Source organism: Macaca nemestrina, chromosome 4 (genome assembly GCF_043159975.1).
Source record: "Macaca nemestrina isolate mMacNem1 chromosome 4, mMacNem.hap1, whole genome shotgun sequence".
Classification (NCBI taxonomy): domain Eukaryota; kingdom Metazoa; phylum Chordata; class Mammalia; order Primates; family Cercopithecidae; genus Macaca; species Macaca nemestrina.
Genome location: NC_092128.1, coordinates 150,024,677 through 150,040,984, shown reverse-complemented (window position 1 = coordinate 150,040,984; position 16,308 = coordinate 150,024,677). Strand labels below are relative to the sequence as shown.

Sequence of the window (16,308 nt, the reverse complement as noted above, 5' to 3'; positions counted from 1 at the left end):
AAAAGAAAAAAAGTCATGTAATCACCTTAGCAAAACAGTAAGTTATCCTATATAAAATAGATAATGCAATTTATTTATTTTATTTTATTTTATTTTATTTATTTATTTTTTTTTTGAGACGGAGTCTCACGCTGTTGCCCAGGCTGGAGTGCAGTGGCGCGATCTCGGCTCACTGCAAGCTCCGCCTCCCGGGTTCCCGCCATTCTCCTGCCTCAGCCTCCTGAGTAGCTGGGACTACAGGCGCCCGCCACCGCGCCCGGCTAATTTTTTGTATTTTTAGTAGAGACGGGGTTTCACTGTGGTCTCGATCTCCTGACCTTGTGATCCGCCCGCCTCGGCCTCCCAAAGTGCTGGGATTACAGGCTTGAGCCACCGCGCCCGGCCAGATAATGCAATTTAATAGAGAATGACATGCCTTTTGTCTAAAAGAGTTCTGTAGATGGATGGTGATGGTGGCACAACAATGCGAATGTACTTCATGCCACTGGACTGTGCACTTAGAAATGATTAAGATGGTAAATCTTATGTGTACTTTACCACAATTAAAATTAAAAAGGTATCTAGAGTGCCTATATTTACCACAGACAAAATAGACCTCAGAGAAATAAAAATTACCAGGGTTGGCTAGGTGTGGTGGCTCACACCTGTAATCCCAGCACCCTGGGAGGCTGAGGTGGGCAGATCACTTGAGGCCAGGAGTTCGAGACCAGCCTGGCCAACAAGACGAAACCCGGTCTCTACTAAAAATACAAAAATTAGCCAGGCATGGTGGCCTGCACCTGTAATCCCAGCTACTCATGAGTCTGAGGAAGGAGAATCACTTGAACCCGGGAAGCGGAGGTTGTAGTGAGCTGAGATCGCACCACTGTACTCCAGCCTGGGCAACAGAGCAAGACTGCGTCTCAGAAAGAAAGAAAATTAGCAGGGTTAATAGGAAATTACGTGATGATCAAAAGAGCCAGAGCACCAATGCATAATGACCCTCCACGTGTGCGCCCCGAACAACAAACTTCAAATATATGAAGCGAAATTGACAGAACTGAAAGCAGAAATAGACAAATCTGCAATTATACTGGGACATGTCAATGGCTTTACATCATTTCAATGGCTTTCCATCATTGTTTGAAATGCAATCTTCCCAGGTCTGTACTCACCGTGCCATGTTTCTTGTTGGAAACCCATTCTCCGTCATACACGGCTCCACTGGCGTGATAAAACTTGCCACGTCCATGACGATGTCCGTTTACAAACTCCCCTATGTATTCATTTCTCAAGGGATACTGGGAACTGGGGATTCTCTTTAGAAACCACATGTGTGTTCCAAAGCCATTCTGAAAAAAAGCAGACGGCCATGAGACATGCGCAAAGCAGTTTCTCTCTTTACCCGAATCCCCTCAAAATTATGATAAATGCAATGAAAACTGGAAAGGGCAAAGAACTTGGACTCTGGAGCCGCACAGACTTGGGTTCAATTTCAGCTCAGCTGCTTATTAACGAGTCTTTCGAACTAAGGCAGATGATTTAAGCCCTGTAAGTTCCTCATCCGTAAAACAGAAATAACACCTGCCCCTCAGCTTAGATACAAAGGAGTTCGAGACCAGCCTGGCCAACATGGTGAAAACCCGTCTCTACTAAAAATACAAAAAAAAAAAAAAAAACAAATTAGCCGGGCCTTGGTGGTGGGTGCCTGTAATCTCAGCTACTCCAGAGGCTGAGGCAGGAGAATTGCTTGAACCCAAGAGGTGGAGGCTGCAGTGAGCTGAGATCACGCTACTGCACTCCAGCCTGGGCAACAGAGCAAGACTCTGTCTCTAAAAACAAACAAACAGGCTGGGTGTGGTGGCTCATGCCTGTAATTCTAGCACCTTAGGAGGCTGAGGCATGCAGATCATTGAGGTCAGGAGTTCGAATCCAACCTGGTCAACATGGTGAAACCCCATCCCTACTAAAAATACAAAAACAACAATTAGCCAGGTCATGGTGGCGGGTGCCTGTAATCTCAGCTACTCCAGAGGCTGAGGCAGGAGAACTGCTTGAACCTGGGAGGTAGAGGCTGCAGTGAGCCGAGATTGCATCACTGCACTCCAGCCTGGGCGACAGAGAGAGAGAGACTGTCTCAAAAAAAAAAAAAAAAAAAAAAACCCGAAAAGACATAATACATGTGTTGAGAATCGGTGGAGTGTCCACCTCTGGGTATAAACTGCTCCCCTGCCCGGGCGTACCTGGAGGCCCCTTTCCCACCGCCCGGTGTACTCTTCGTTGGCGGTCAGCCACCTCATCCTCCCCTCCCTGTGGCGCATGTTGTCTTCCCACTGGCCTTTGTATATATTTCCAGATTTATAACTAGGATGAAAGAAACCGAAGAAAAGCAATCAGTTACCTCCTACACAATGTTTACCTTTAAGACATTCTTTTAAACACTCCCCTTGAGCTCCTTTGAAGAAATCTACCCCTTGTACCTATACAATCTTCTCTGTATTTAAATTCAGGCTGGGCGCGGTGGCTCACGCCTGGAATCCCAGCACTTTGGGAGGCCGAGGCTGGAGGATCCCCTGAGGTGAGGAGTTCGAGACCAACCTGACTAATAAGGAGAAACCCCCTCTCTACTAAAAATACAAAATTAGCCAGGCGTGGTGGCGCATGCCTGTAATCCCAGCTACTTGAGAGGCTAAGGCAGGAGAATTGCTTGAACCCAGGAGGTAGAGGTTGCGGTGAGCTGAGATTGCACCATTGCACTCCAGCCTGGGCAACAAGAGCAAAATTCCATCTCGAAAACAAAAACAAAAAACAAAAATTAGCCGGGCATGGTGGTGGGCACCTGTAATCCCAGCTACTCGGGAGGCTGAGGCAGGAGAATCGCTTGAACTCAGAAGGTGGAGGTTGCAATGAGCCAAGATCATGCCACTGCATTCGAGCCTGGGCAACAGAGTGAGACTGTCAAATAAATAGATAGGTAGGTAGGCAGATCCATAGATCGATAGATAGATAGGTAGGCATGAGGTCCTAAGGGAGCAGAATGAGTCACTTTATTAAACCTTCTGACTATTTAATAAGGTGACAAAGTGGGTAAGAGCCAGGTTTTTTAAATCTTTTAATAATTCCCTATTGTATCATGATTAGTTAATATTTGGCCAGTTTTTGAGATGGGATCTCACTGTGTCACTCAGGCTGGAGTGCGGTGGTGCGATCATGGCAGGAGAATTGCTTAAACCCAGAAGGTGGAGGTTGCAGTGAGCCGAGATGGCACCACTGCACTCCAGCCTGGGTGACAGAGCGAGACTGCGTCTCAAAAAAAAAAAAAAAATTCACTATGCTTAGAGAGAAAATGTTCTGCGCAACTTTTGCACCTTACTTTTAAATATCCAAAGTGAACATTATTTGGGCCCACAAACACTTCTTTGCCCATACCCCAAGCGCGGCCATAGTCATACCTACCATCTTATTCCCCAGCCCTTTTTGATGTTTTGCACCCAGTCTCCCTTGTGCCAACACGTACCCTCTTGATTGTAATAAATGGAGCCCTGAAACAAATAATATCATCTTCATAACCATCAAACCTCACGACACAAACGCTTTGTCAAATGTAAGGATATCAACTTAAAAACTAGAACCTACACAGAGGTCAATGCCATATGTAAGCAAGACATATATCCTGTTATTTTTCTGTTTTGCTGTCAAGAAAATGGTAAAACTGCTACACAAGGGGAAATGAGATAATGTCACAAATCAATTTCACCTTAATAAAGTGCCTTATTGGCCAGGCACGGTGGCTCACGTCTGTAATCCCAGCACTTTGGGAGGCCAAGGTGGGCGGATCACAAGGTCAGGAGTTCGAGATCTGTCTGGCCAACATGGTGAAATCCCGTCTCTACTAAAAATACAAAAATTAGCCGGGTGTGGTGGCACACGCCTGTAATCCAGCTACTTGGGAGGCTGAGGCAGGAGAATCGCTTGAACCTGGGAGACAGAGGTTGCAGTGAGCCCAGATCGTGCCACACTGCACTCCAGCCTGGGCAATAGAGCGAGACTCCGCCTCAAAATAAAATAAAATAAAAAGTGTCATATTACGGCACAGAATGACTGCACTCATCATATTCAAGTCTATTCATTATATCCAGTAACTATTAGTCAATTAAGTACCTAAAGAAATCCTGTCTGTTGCCACTTGGAGTGAACAGTTGAGCCTTCCATGTAACGGAAGGTCACTCTCTCCTAGGCACCAGAACCATTGTTGTTTTAGCCATTTGGACATCCTACTCATTTTACTGCCTCCAAGTGTAAGTGAGCATAGTGTACCCTTTGTTTGATCTACACTGAAAAGCCTCAAAAGGTTTTTTCACAGGTTTATCTGTGTGTGTGAGAGACAGAAACAGAGAGAGAACGTTTCTATCTTCTCTCTCACGATCAGGCAAACTCATTCCTTCCTGCAACCATTCAGATGCTGCTGTCTGGAAGTCACTGTGCCCAATCCCTCCAATATGGCTCAAGCAATCTGTGTAAGCTAACACACACACACACATAACAACAACACATCTCAATAAATAGCCTATTAAAGCCTGCATATGTCCAGGCACAGTGGCGCACGCCTGTAATCCCAGCACTTTGGGAGGCCGAGGCGGGTGGATCACTTGAGGTCAGGAGTTTGAGACCATCCTGGCCAACATGGCAAAACCCTGTCTCTACTAAAAATACAAAAACTAGCTGGGCGTGGTGGTGCACACCTGTAGTCCCAGCAACTCGGGAGGCTGAGGCAGGAGAATTGCTTGAACCCAGGAGGCGGAGGTTGCAGTGAACCGAGATCGCGCCACTGCACCCCAGCCTCGGTGACAGACTCCCTCTCAAAAAAAAAAAAAAAAAAAATTAATAAAATGCTTAATTTACACGATGTGAATTTCACCTCAATAAACAAAAAGTGAATATGCCCTGGACAGCGCCGCTAGCCCCTACCCCCTTCTGTCTCCATGTGGCCGCCCAGCCCCTCCCCTGCCCTCCACGGAGCCGCCCCGCCCACCTTCCCATGCCGCCTGCCATTGCACCAGTGGCCGATGTAGGACACGCGCTGGGTGCTGCACTTGAACATCCCGAACCCGTTCCTCATGCCGTTGACCACTTTGCCTTCGTACATGCTGCCGTCCGGCCACGTGTACACGCCGTGGTTCATCGGGACGTTCTTCACAAAGTCGCCCTGAAGCAGAACGGCCATGGGGTGACAGAAGGAAGCGCTGGGGGCGGGGGCGGGAATCCCTAGTCCTGTGGGCGGTTCCAGGAGCTGCCTGACCTCTGACTCTGTTCTTGCCTCTCTTGTGGACACGCACTGAACATCCCCCTCGCATTCTCTCTCTTCCTTGTCTGCATTTCCCATCCTCTCTCATCCGACCCGACCACTGGGCGGAAGCTCAGGCAGGAGGAAATATCTGGGAGTTTGCAGGTCGACCCAGCTCGAAGGAGCGAGCAGGTGACGTTGGAAAGTCACTGGCTTCCAATCCTGACCCGGGGAACTTCGAATTCTTAGAACCCACCTTGGCAGAGCACAGTGGCTCACGCCTGTAATCACAGCACTTTGGGAGACCGTGGGGGGAGGACTGCTTGAGGCCAGGAATTTGAGGCCAGCCTGGGCAACGTAGGGAGACCCGTCTCTAGAAAAATATTTTATTTATTTAATTTGTTTTTGTTTTTATTTTTGAGACAGAGCTCACTCTGTTGCCCAGACTGGAGTACGATGGTGCCATCTCGGCTCACTGCAACCTCTGCCTCCTGGGTTCAAGCAATTCTCCTGCCTCAGCCTCTAAAGTAGCTGGGATTACAGGCGCCCACCACCACGCCCTGCTGATTTTTTTGTATTTTTAGTACAAATGGGGTTTTGCCATGTTGGCCAGGCTGGTCTCGAACTCCTGAGCTCAGGTGTTCCATCTGCCTCAGCCTCCCAAAGTGCTGGGATTAACAGGCGTGAGCCATCATGCCCGCCTTTTTTTTTTTTTTTTTTGAGAGGGAGTCTGGCTCTGTGGCCCAGGCTGGAGTGCAGTGGCCGGATCTCAGCTCACTGCAAGCTCCGCCTCCCGGGTTTACGCCATTCTCCTGCCTCAGCCTCCCGAGTAGCTGGGACTACAGGCGCCCGCCACCTCGCCCAGCTAGTTTTTTTTGTATTTTTTTAGTAGAGACGGGGTTTCACCGTGTTCGCCAGGATGGTCTTGATCTCCTGACCTCGTGATCCGCCCGTCTCGGCCTCCCAAAGTGCTGGGATTACAGGCTTGAGCCACCGCGCCCGGCCTTTTTTTTTTTTTTTTTTTTTTTGAGACAGGGTCTCACTCTGTCACCTAGGTTGGAGTGCAGCGGCACAATCACAGCTCACTGCAGCCTCGACCTCCCGGGCTCAAGTGATCCTCCCACCACAGCCCCCCAAATAGCTGCACTACAGGCGTGTGTGTGCCACAAGCCTCACTAATTTTTAAATATTTTGTGGAGATGGGGTTTCTCTATGTTGCCCAGGCTGGTCTGGTCTCAAACTCCCAGCCTCAAGTGATCCTCCCACCTTGGCCTCCCAAGTAGCTGGGACTACAGGTGCGTGCCACCAAGGTGCAGTGGTGCACGCCTATAATCCCAGCACTTTGGGGGTGCTGAGGTGAGAGGATCTGTTGAGCCCAGGAGGTTGAGGCTGCAGTGAACTATGACCACTGCATTCCAGCCTGGGCGACAGAGCAAGATCCTGTGTCTAATGGAGGAAAAAAAAAAAAAAAAACCCTGCTCGAAGGAAGTGAATTCACTGTTCCCTCCAGGCTTAGTGATGACTGGGGAAGTCCCTCTTTCTTTTTCCTTTTTTTTTTTTCCCCAAGAGGGAGGATTGCTCTTGTTGCCCAGGCTGAGTGCGATGGTGCAGTCTCGGCTCACTGCAAACTTTGCCTCCCAGGTTTGAGCAATTCTCCCACCTCAGCCTCCCGAGTAGCTGGGATTACTGGCGCCCACCACCACGCGCAGCACATTTTTGTAGTTTTAGTAGAGACGGGGTTTCACCATATTGGCCAGGCTGGTCTCAAACTCCTGACCTCAGGTGATCTGCCTGCTTCGGCCTCCCAAAGTGCTGGGATTACAGGCATGAGCCACCGCGCCCGGTCAGACAATCCCTCTTTCTGCCACAGGTCATCAAAATATTCTGTAAACAAGTCAGTCAACAGCCTGCCCCAGGGGCACCTGCTAGGGAACCCGCTCTGCCCAGGACATCTGAGTGGGCAGCAGGCAGCACCTGCACACCACGCAGCAGCGTCGGGTCCTCTTCCAGGAACCCGAACTCCCTGGATGCAGCCAAGTCAGCAGAGAAAAGGGGCAGCACAGCCTGGCCTGACCACTAGCCAGGACCCATGTGGCCAGCCGGCCTCTCTCTGAGGATGCTTCTAGGAGACCCCGGAGTCCTGCCCAGAAGCCCCCGACTGCGCTGGAGTGGGGATCTGAGCCTGCAAAAACCACCTCCCCACCTGCCGAGAGTTTCCCGAGACAATGAGGCACAGGGGGGTTCTTGGTAAATCGCCATTTAAAGACCAGAAATTGGCCCGGCGCGGTGGCTCACGCCTGTAATCCCTGCACTTTGGGAGGCTGAGGTGGGCAGATGACCTGAAGTCAGGGGTTTGAGACCAGCCTGGCCAACATGGCGAAACCCCGTCTCTACTAAAAATACAAAAATTAGCCGGGCGTGGTGGCGCGTGTCTGTAATCCCAGCTACTCTGGCAGGAGAATTGCTTGAACCCAGGAGGTGGAGGTTGCGGTGAGCCGAGATCCCGCCACTGCACTCCAGCCTGGGCGACAGAGCAAGACTCTGTCTCAAAAATAAAATAAAATAAATAGAATAAAATAAGGACCAGAAACCTTGCATGTCAGTCGCTGTCCCATGGGAAGGGAGTTGGCATGAATCCAAGGTGGGGGCCCAATCCTCAGGCTCCCCTGAAACTTGGAGATCCTCCTCGCCCCGCCAGTGAGGGCCAGTCCCTCCCTCTCTCTCCCTGCTCCTCTCACCGCCCAGCTGCAGTTGGCTTCCCGGCCCAAACTTGACTCCATCATTGCCTGGGTGTTATTTGAATAAGTGCATTATGCGCATGTGTTTTAAATGTCATCATTACCATTTATAAACACCATCTGTTAGCAACTCTGCATTTGAGAATTTTAGAATAGCATTTCAGGCGCTCACTCACTTTGTGGGTGGGAATTGAGCCTGGTACAATCCCTTGGAGAACAATTTGGTCCTTGCAGTCCGTTTAAAAATACACATTCTCCTCAACCCTGCAAGACAGGTGAAATGAACGCCACATAATGGAATACACGCAGCCAGTAAAAACAGGTCTGCATCCATGGATATGGTTTCATCTCAAAATTAAACGTACAGGCCAGGTGCGGTGGCTCACGCCTATAATCCCCAACACTTTGGGAGGCCGATGTGGGAGGATCGCTTAAGCCCAGGGGTTCGAGACCAGCCTGGGCAACACAGCAAGACCCTGTCTCTACAAAAAAAAAAAAAAAGTAAAAATAAATTAGCCGGGCGCCGTGGAGCACACCTGTAGTCTCAGCTACTCAGCAGGCTGAGCCAAGAGGATCGCTTGAGCCTGGGAGTTTGAGGCTGCCGTGAGTCATGATCTCACCACTGCACTTCAGCCTGGGTGACAGAGCAAGACCCCATGTCAGACTAACTAAGTAAATGTGCCAAAGAGAGTGTGTAATAAACTGTGTGTGTGTGTGAAAAGCAAGACAGGCTACAGAAGGTCCAGGCTGCCGTGAGTCATGATTGCACCACTGTACTCCAGCCTGGGCAGAACAGCAAGACCCTGTCTCCAAAAAAAAAAAAAAAAGTAGGACAAGCTGCATACATGTTTGTGTGCTCTCTGTGCTGAGAAGGCGTGGAATACCTCTAGAACACACAAATGGAACCAGTAACAATTCCTTCTGGGTCCGGTGCTGTCATGAATTACTAGATCCTCTGATTTTGTGAATTTCTCTTAACCTATATGCTGAATTACATCCACGAAAACAGTCTGTTCAATTGTGGGAAACTGATTGTTCCATCCAACAATCACAGTTTAGAACTATAACTGGTTATATGCCTCACCTCGCATTTTAATCCATCGGCCCAAATATAAGTCCCTTGTCCATGCATGAGTCCTTCTGAAAACATACCCTTCAAAACAAAGCAACGACAAATGCTTAGAATGCAGCTGACATTTGAGATGGGGTCTGGTTCTGTCACCCAGGCTGGAGTGCAGTGGTGTGATCATAGCTCACTACAGCCTCGACCTCCCAGGCTCCAGCAATCCTCCCACTTCAGCCTCCCGAGTAGCTGGGACTACAGGCATCCACCACCATGCCCAGCTAGTTTTTGTATTTTTTGTAGAGATGGGATTTCACTGTGTTGGCCAGGCTGGTCTTGCAATCCTGAGCTCAAGCAACACGCCCACCTTGGCCTCCCAAAGTGCTGGGATTATAGGCAAGAGCCACCGCGCCTGGCCGGCCGCTGATGATGGTCTCCCACAGCTGCCTTATCCCAGTTTCCCGTGTGTGAAGATGCTTGTCTGCGCACTCAGCAGCAGCTGCGTCCTACTGAGTCCTACTTTGAGCTGGCTCCACGTTGGGATCCATCCTTCTCTAAAAAGGATCTAAGAGGTCCTCATCTTCATGACCTAAGGATGACCTCAGCTACAAAAATGTGTTCTCAACTGGGTGTGGGGGCTCACACGTGCAATCCCAGCACTTTAGGAGTCTGAGGCAGGAGGATCACTTGTGCCCAGGAGTTCAAGACCAGCCCTGGCAACACAGCAAGTCCTTGTCTCTACCAAGAAAAAAAAATTTAATTAGCCAGGCGTGGTAGTGCACGCCTGTAGTCTCAGCTATTCAAGAGGCTGAGGAGGGAGGATCCTTTGACTCCAGGAGGTCAAGGCCACAATGAGCTATGACTGTGCCACTGCACTCCAGCTTGGGTGACAGTGAGACCCTGTCTCAAGAAAAAATAAAATAATCAGGAAAAGAAACAAATCTAAAATAACTTGTATTATACTGAGCATTATTTTTACCTTAAATAGGTAATCAGGGTTCAGAATAAAATCAGCATGAAGAGCTTCCAATTTCTTTTGAAGCGTCAGTGGATTTTACTGAAGATTTGCAAATCTCTGACCATCACCCCACACCTTCCTCCCCCTCCTGCAGGTTCTCAAACGCGCAACTCACACGATAGGTACAACCGCCTTGAAAGACTGCGAAGCCTTTTCCCTCGTACAGCCCACGAATTTTCTCCCCTTCATAGCTACAGAGAAATAAAGGGAATTCAAGGTAATGAACAATGTGAATACACCCAGGTGACAGTGGGTTAAAATATATAACTACGTAATGGGAAGAATGAAGTCGAAAATATATATACACACACACACACACACACACAGAGCTAGAAAGTGGAATAGGTCACCAGGGGTTTCAAGGTGGGATGAGGAATGAAAGAGTTTGGGGTTTTGTGTTTTGTTTTGTTTTGTTTTTTTGGGTTTTATTTCGAGACGGAGTTTCACTCTGTCATTCAGGCTGGAGTACAGTGGCGTGATCTCTGCTCACTGCAAACTCCGCCTCCCGGGTTCAAGTGATTCTCCCGCGTTCAAGTGATTCTCCCGCCTCAGTCTCCTGAGTAGCTGGGATGACAGGCGCATGTCACCATGCCCAGCTAATTATTGTGTTTTCAGTAGAGAGGGGGTTTCACCATGTTGGCCAGGCTGGTCTCAAACTCCTGACCTCAAGTGATCCGCCCACCTCAGCCTCCCAAAGTGCTTGGATTACAGGCTTGAACCACTGGACCTGGCCTGGAGTTACTATTTAATAGATGGTTGTACAATACTGTGAATTTACTTAATGCCATTGAATTGCACACTTAAAATAATTAAGATAGTACATTTTGTTATATATGTTTCACCACAATAAACTCTCTCTATATATATATGCCATGGGGCTCTACATTTGCCACTTGAGTGATGGGCTTACTAGAAGCCCAAATCTTAGCATCACACAACATGCCCTTGTAACCTGCACATGTAAACCCCTAAATCTAAAATACAGTAATTTTTTTTTTTTTTTTTGAGACGGAGTCTCGCTCTGTCACCCAGGCTGGAGTGCAGTGGCTGGATCTCAGCTCACTGCAAGCTCTGCCTCCCGGATTTACGCCATTCTCCTGCCTCAATCTCCCGAGTAGCTGGGACTACAGGTGCCCGCCAACATACCCAGCTAATTTTTTTGTATTTTTTTAGTAGAGACGGGGTTTCACCGTGTTAGCCAGGATGGTCTCGATCTCCTGACCTCGTGATCCGCCCATCTCGGCCTCTCAAAGTGCTGGGATTACAGGCTTGAGCCACCGTGCCCAGCCCAATAATTTTTTTAAATACATAAAATTACCTTCAGGCTAGGCACAGATTATGTCTGTAATCCCAGCAGTTTGGGAGGCTGAGGCAGGTGGCTTACCTGAAGTCAGGAGTTTGAGACCAGCCTGGCCAACATGGTAAAACCCCGTCTCTACTAAAAGTACAAAAATTAGCTGGGTGTGATGCTGGGCGTCTGTAATCTCAGCTACTCAGGAGGCTGAGGCAGGAGAATTGCTTGAACACGGGAGGCGGAGGTTGCAGTGAGCCATGATCGCACCACTGCATTCCAGCCTGAACGACACAGTGAAACTCCGTCTCAAAATAAAATAAAATACACCGCCTGACTGGCAGTGTGATACCCTATGGCACCCCCATTAAAATCACCTCTCCACGATGAGTTTGGTCAGAATGGACTCTTCGTATTGGGTGGCGTCTTCATTCTGCTGACCGTTTCGGGGGTCTTGTTTGGGTTTCGCTTCGTTAAGCTGCATTCCCAGCAACGGGACGCCAGCTGGGGACATCTCTTGCCTAGTGGTGTTGCCATCTTGTTTGGAAAAGTCTAGATTATCAGAGAGAGATGAGGGAGAGCGGGCCGACTTGTCCCCTCTTTTGTCTGTTTTTTTCTTTTCTTTCACCATTGCCTTGGGAAGATCCAATGGTTACTTGAATCAAATGATTCCTTTGGTTCAGAGCTGCTCGTTTCAAAGCACTGATGAGTTTTATCTGAAAAATAAAAATTACATCTCCAAACACTTGGGGTTTTCATTTGTAGTTAAAATTTTAGTTTTACAACACAATGTCATTATCATTCCCCTGCCAAAGTCTGAAAAATTAGTTATCAGGGCCGGGTGTGGCGGCTCACACCTGCAATCTCAGCACTTTGGGGAGGCCGAGGCGGGAGGATCATGTGAGTCCAGGAGGTCGAGATCAGCCTAGGCAACGTAGTGAGACGCCCCTTCTCTAAAAAAATAAAAATAAATTAGCCAGGCGTGTTGGCACATGCCTGTAGTCCCAGCTACTCGGGAGGCTCAGGTGGGAGGACTGCTTGAGCCTGGGAGGTCGGGAGATCACACCACTGCACTCCAGTCTAACAGAGCAAGACTCTGTCTCAAAAATCATAATAATTACAAGTTTCAAGCACCATCAGTTTATAAATATACAACCTCAACACTGCATTGGTTGTTCCCAAACTTTTTTTTTTTTTTTTTGAGACGGAGTCTCGCTATGTCGCCCAGGCTGGAGTGCAGTGGCCGGATCTCAGTTCACTGCAAGCTCCGCCTCCCGGGTTTACACCATTCTCCTGCCTCGGCCTCCCAAGTAGCTGGGACTACAGGCGCCCGCCACCTCGCCCAGCTAGTTTTTTGTATTTTTTAGTAGAGACGGGGTTTCACCGTGTTAGCCAGGATGGTCTCGATCTGCTGACCTCGTGATCCACCCGTCTCGGCCTCCCAAAGTGCTGGGATTACAGGCTTGAGCCACCGCGCCTGGCCCCAAACTTTTTTTATTTTTGAGACAGAGTCTCACTCTGTCACCCAGGTTGGAGCACAGTGACACAATCACGGCTCACTGCAGCCTCAATCTCCCATGCTCAGGCAATCCTTCCACCTCAGCCTCCCAAGTAGCTGGGACCACAGGCATGCATCACCACACCTGGCTAATTTTTTGTAGAGACAGGGTCTTGCTATGTTGCCCCAGCTGGTCTGGAACTCCTGAGCTCAAGCAATCCACCTGTCTCAGCCACCCAAAGTGCTGGGATTATAGGTGTGAGCCACTGCACCTGGCCCTAAAAATTATTTAAGTTGGAACCATTGTCTAGCATGGTTTCTTGAAAGGTATCCCTACACATGAAAAAGGCTACTTAACCTCTCAGGTCTTGCATGCAGCCAATTCACACTTTAAAAGCCCCTCTCCCGCCGGGTGTTAGCTCATGCCTGTAATCCCAGCACTTTGGGAGGCCGAGATGAGCAGATCACGATGTCAGGAGATCAAGACCACCCTGGCTAACACGCTGAAACCCCATCTCTACTAAAAATACAAAAAATTAGCCAGGCATGGTGGCACATGCCTGTAATCCCAGCTACTCAGGAGGCTGAGGCAGGAGAATCTCTTGAACCTAGGAGGTGGAGGTTGCAGTGAGCCGAGATCATGCCACTGCACTCCAGCCTGGGCAACAGAGTGAGACTCTGTCTCACAAAAAAAAAAAAAAAAAAAAAAGAGCCCCTCTCCTTATAGGTCAGCATTGTAAAGTGTGCAAGAGCTGGATTCAGGGTCCTGCACTGTCCATTACCAGTTCTGTGTTTTTTTGCGCAGGCTGGAGTGCAGTATCGCTATCTCGGCTCACTGCAACCTCTGCCTCCTGGGTTCACGCCATTCTCCTGCCTCAGCCTCCTGAGTAGCTGGGACTACAGGCACCCGCCACCACGCCCGGCTAATTTTTTTTGTACTTTTAGTAGAGACAGGGTTTCACCGTGTTAGCCAGGATGTTCTCAATTTCCTGACTTGGTGATCCGCCCGCCTCAGCCTCCCAAAGTGCTGGGATTACAGGCGTAAGCCACTGGGTGTGGGCGCCTGGCCCACTTTTGTGTTTGGGTTTTTTTTTTGTTTTTTGTTTTTTTCCCAGACAGAGTCTAGCCCTGTCATCCAGGCTGGAGTGCAGTGGCAAGATCTCAGCTCACTGCAACCTCCGCCTCCTGGGTTCAAGTGATTCTCCTGCTTCAGCCTCCTGTGTAGCTGGGATTACAGGCGCCTGCCCCGACACCCAGCTAATTTTATTTTTAGTAGAGATGGGGTTTCACTGCGTTGGTCAGGCTGGTCTCAAACTCCCGACCTTGTGATCTGCCCACCTTGACCTCCCAAAGTGCTTGGATTACAAGCGTGAGCTTGTAACCCACCGGTTTTCTTTTCTTTTTTTTTTTTTTTTTTGAGACGGGGGTCTTGCTACGTTTTGCCCAGGCTGATTTCGAACTCCTGGCCTCAAGCAATCTTCCCACCTTCTCCTCCCAAAGTGCTAGGATTGCAGGCATGAGCCACTGAGCTCGGTCAAGTGCTGTGTTCTAAAGCAAGTTGCTTAATCTCCTCTGCCTCACAAATAGAAATAACAGTACCTTGTATCATAAGAATTAAATCGATGACACACAGAAAAATCCCTAAGTACAGGGTACAGAGTAAAGTCAATAAATTGAGTGATTATCTCGTCCCTTTCCTGTTTTCAAACTTGAAATCATTGGATTCCTACTCCCTCTAGCACTGCCATCGATTGAGCGCCTCTCATATGCGAGACAAGCAAGGAACCGTGTGCTGGAGTGGCGTGTCCAGCGCATCATTGCTTGAGCTGTATTTCCAGTGCGTCGTTGCTCGAGCTCCGTTTCCAGCGCATATCTTTGCTTGTCTGGCATATGAGCTGCGGTGCAGGGTTTCAAAGCCATAGTTCACGACTTTCCTAATCTGGCCCCACCGAAAGCACCCTGGTCCATCAGGCAGGATGCATAGGTGAGCCATGTGGTGAAGGCCAGGTCTCGTCCCTTTTCATAGGCCCGACGGCTGCAGTGAGCCCTTCTTGCCCTCTTCTTCCTGGATGCCATCCTCTGGCCACCCCAGCCTCCAGCTGAACCCACCTCCAGCCTTCTCTCTTCCTCCATTATTTATTTATGGAGACAGGGTCTCACTCTGTCCCCCGGCTGGAGTGCAGTGGTGCAATCTCGGCTCACTGCCACCTCCACCTCCCAGGTTCAAGTTATTCTCCTGCCTTAGCCTCCCAAGTAGCTGGGATTACAGGCGCCCGCCACCACTCCCGGCTAATTTTTGTATTTTCAGTAGAGACGGGGTTTCACCATGTTGGCCAGGCTAATCTCGAACTCCTAACCTCAGGTGATCCTCCCGCCTCGGCCTCCCAAAAGTGCTGGGATTACAGGCCTGAGCCACCGGGCCCAGCCAAGCTTTCTCTCTTCCTTCAAACACTACCTTGCTCCTTCACACCCCCGACCACTGTCTCAGTGAAGCCGCCGTTGGGTCACCTAGCCCAAGCTGCTCTCACCTCTAAATTTAGAGGGGCCTTTACTACGAGCTTTCCTTTTTTTTTTTTGAGACAGAGTCTTGCTCTGTCACCCAGGCTGGAGTGCAGTGGCCGGATCTCAGCTCACTGCAAGCTCGGTCTCCCGGGTTTACGCCATTCTCCTGCCTCAGCCTCCCGAGTAGCTGGGACTACAGGCGCCCGCCACCTCGCCCGGCTAGGTTTTTGTATTTTTTAGTAGAGAAGGGATTTCACCGTATTAGCCAGAATGGTCTCGATCTCCTGACCTCGTGATCCGCCCGTCTCGGCCTCCCAAAGTGCTGGGATTACAGGCCTGAGCCACCGCGCCCGGCCAAGCTTTCTCTCTTCCTTCAAACACTACCTTGCTCCTTCACACGCCCGACAACTGTCTCAGCGAAGCCGCCCCTGGGTCACCTAGCCCAAGCTGCTCTCACCTCTAAATTTAGAGGGGCCTTTACTACGAGGTTTACGGTCCTCTGTCAGTGACCTACAAATAAGTGAACTACAAATCAAGCCAATTTCGTTTCTCAGTGCGTGTTTCCTAATGTTTCCTCTGTTCTCCCGGGCTTAAGGAGAGGCCATCTCTCTCCCCTGTCTACGGTGAGGCGGGAAGAACGGGCTCCCTGCACTGGTCGGCCCGGCCTAGGCCCTCCTCGCCCATCACGCACGTGCTCTGCTCCTGGGAGGCCGCGTCAGTCCGGCCGGCCGGGAAGGAGCAGGACCCGGTCGCCACCGCTGTCCCGGCTACGCATGACCGCGGCCTGGGGCGCCCACCTCGCTCCAGGAGCCCAGAGGCCTCGCCGGGCTCCAGCGAGGTGTTGCAGGGCTCTCCGCGTCCCAGAGCCGGCTCTGGTCTCCAGGCAACCGCGGACGCCGCCTGGCGCGGCCTGTGCTCTTAAAGGGGCCGCGCGC

General features: G+C 49.9%; 1 protein-coding gene across 1 annotated transcript in view; it reads right to left on the bottom strand.

Moving 5' to 3' along the window:
* LOC139362648 (radial spoke head 10 homolog B2-like) overlaps positions 1 to 16,266 on the bottom strand; it is a 41,979-nt gene extending 25,713 nt beyond the window's left edge. The window contains 8 exon segments of the mRNA XM_071094156.1: positions 1,155 to 1,331; positions 2,223 to 2,343; positions 3,436 to 3,521; positions 5,012 to 5,185; positions 9,086 to 9,154; positions 10,198 to 10,273; positions 11,751 to 12,089; positions 16,171 to 16,266. Of these exon segments, the coding sequence (XP_070950257.1) occupies positions 1,155 to 1,331; positions 2,223 to 2,343; positions 3,436 to 3,521; positions 5,012 to 5,185; positions 9,086 to 9,154; positions 10,198 to 10,273; positions 11,751 to 12,004 (957 nt within the window). The 5' untranslated portion in view covers positions 12,005 to 12,089; positions 16,171 to 16,266.
* Positions 16,267 to 16,308: the final 42 nt, after the last annotated feature.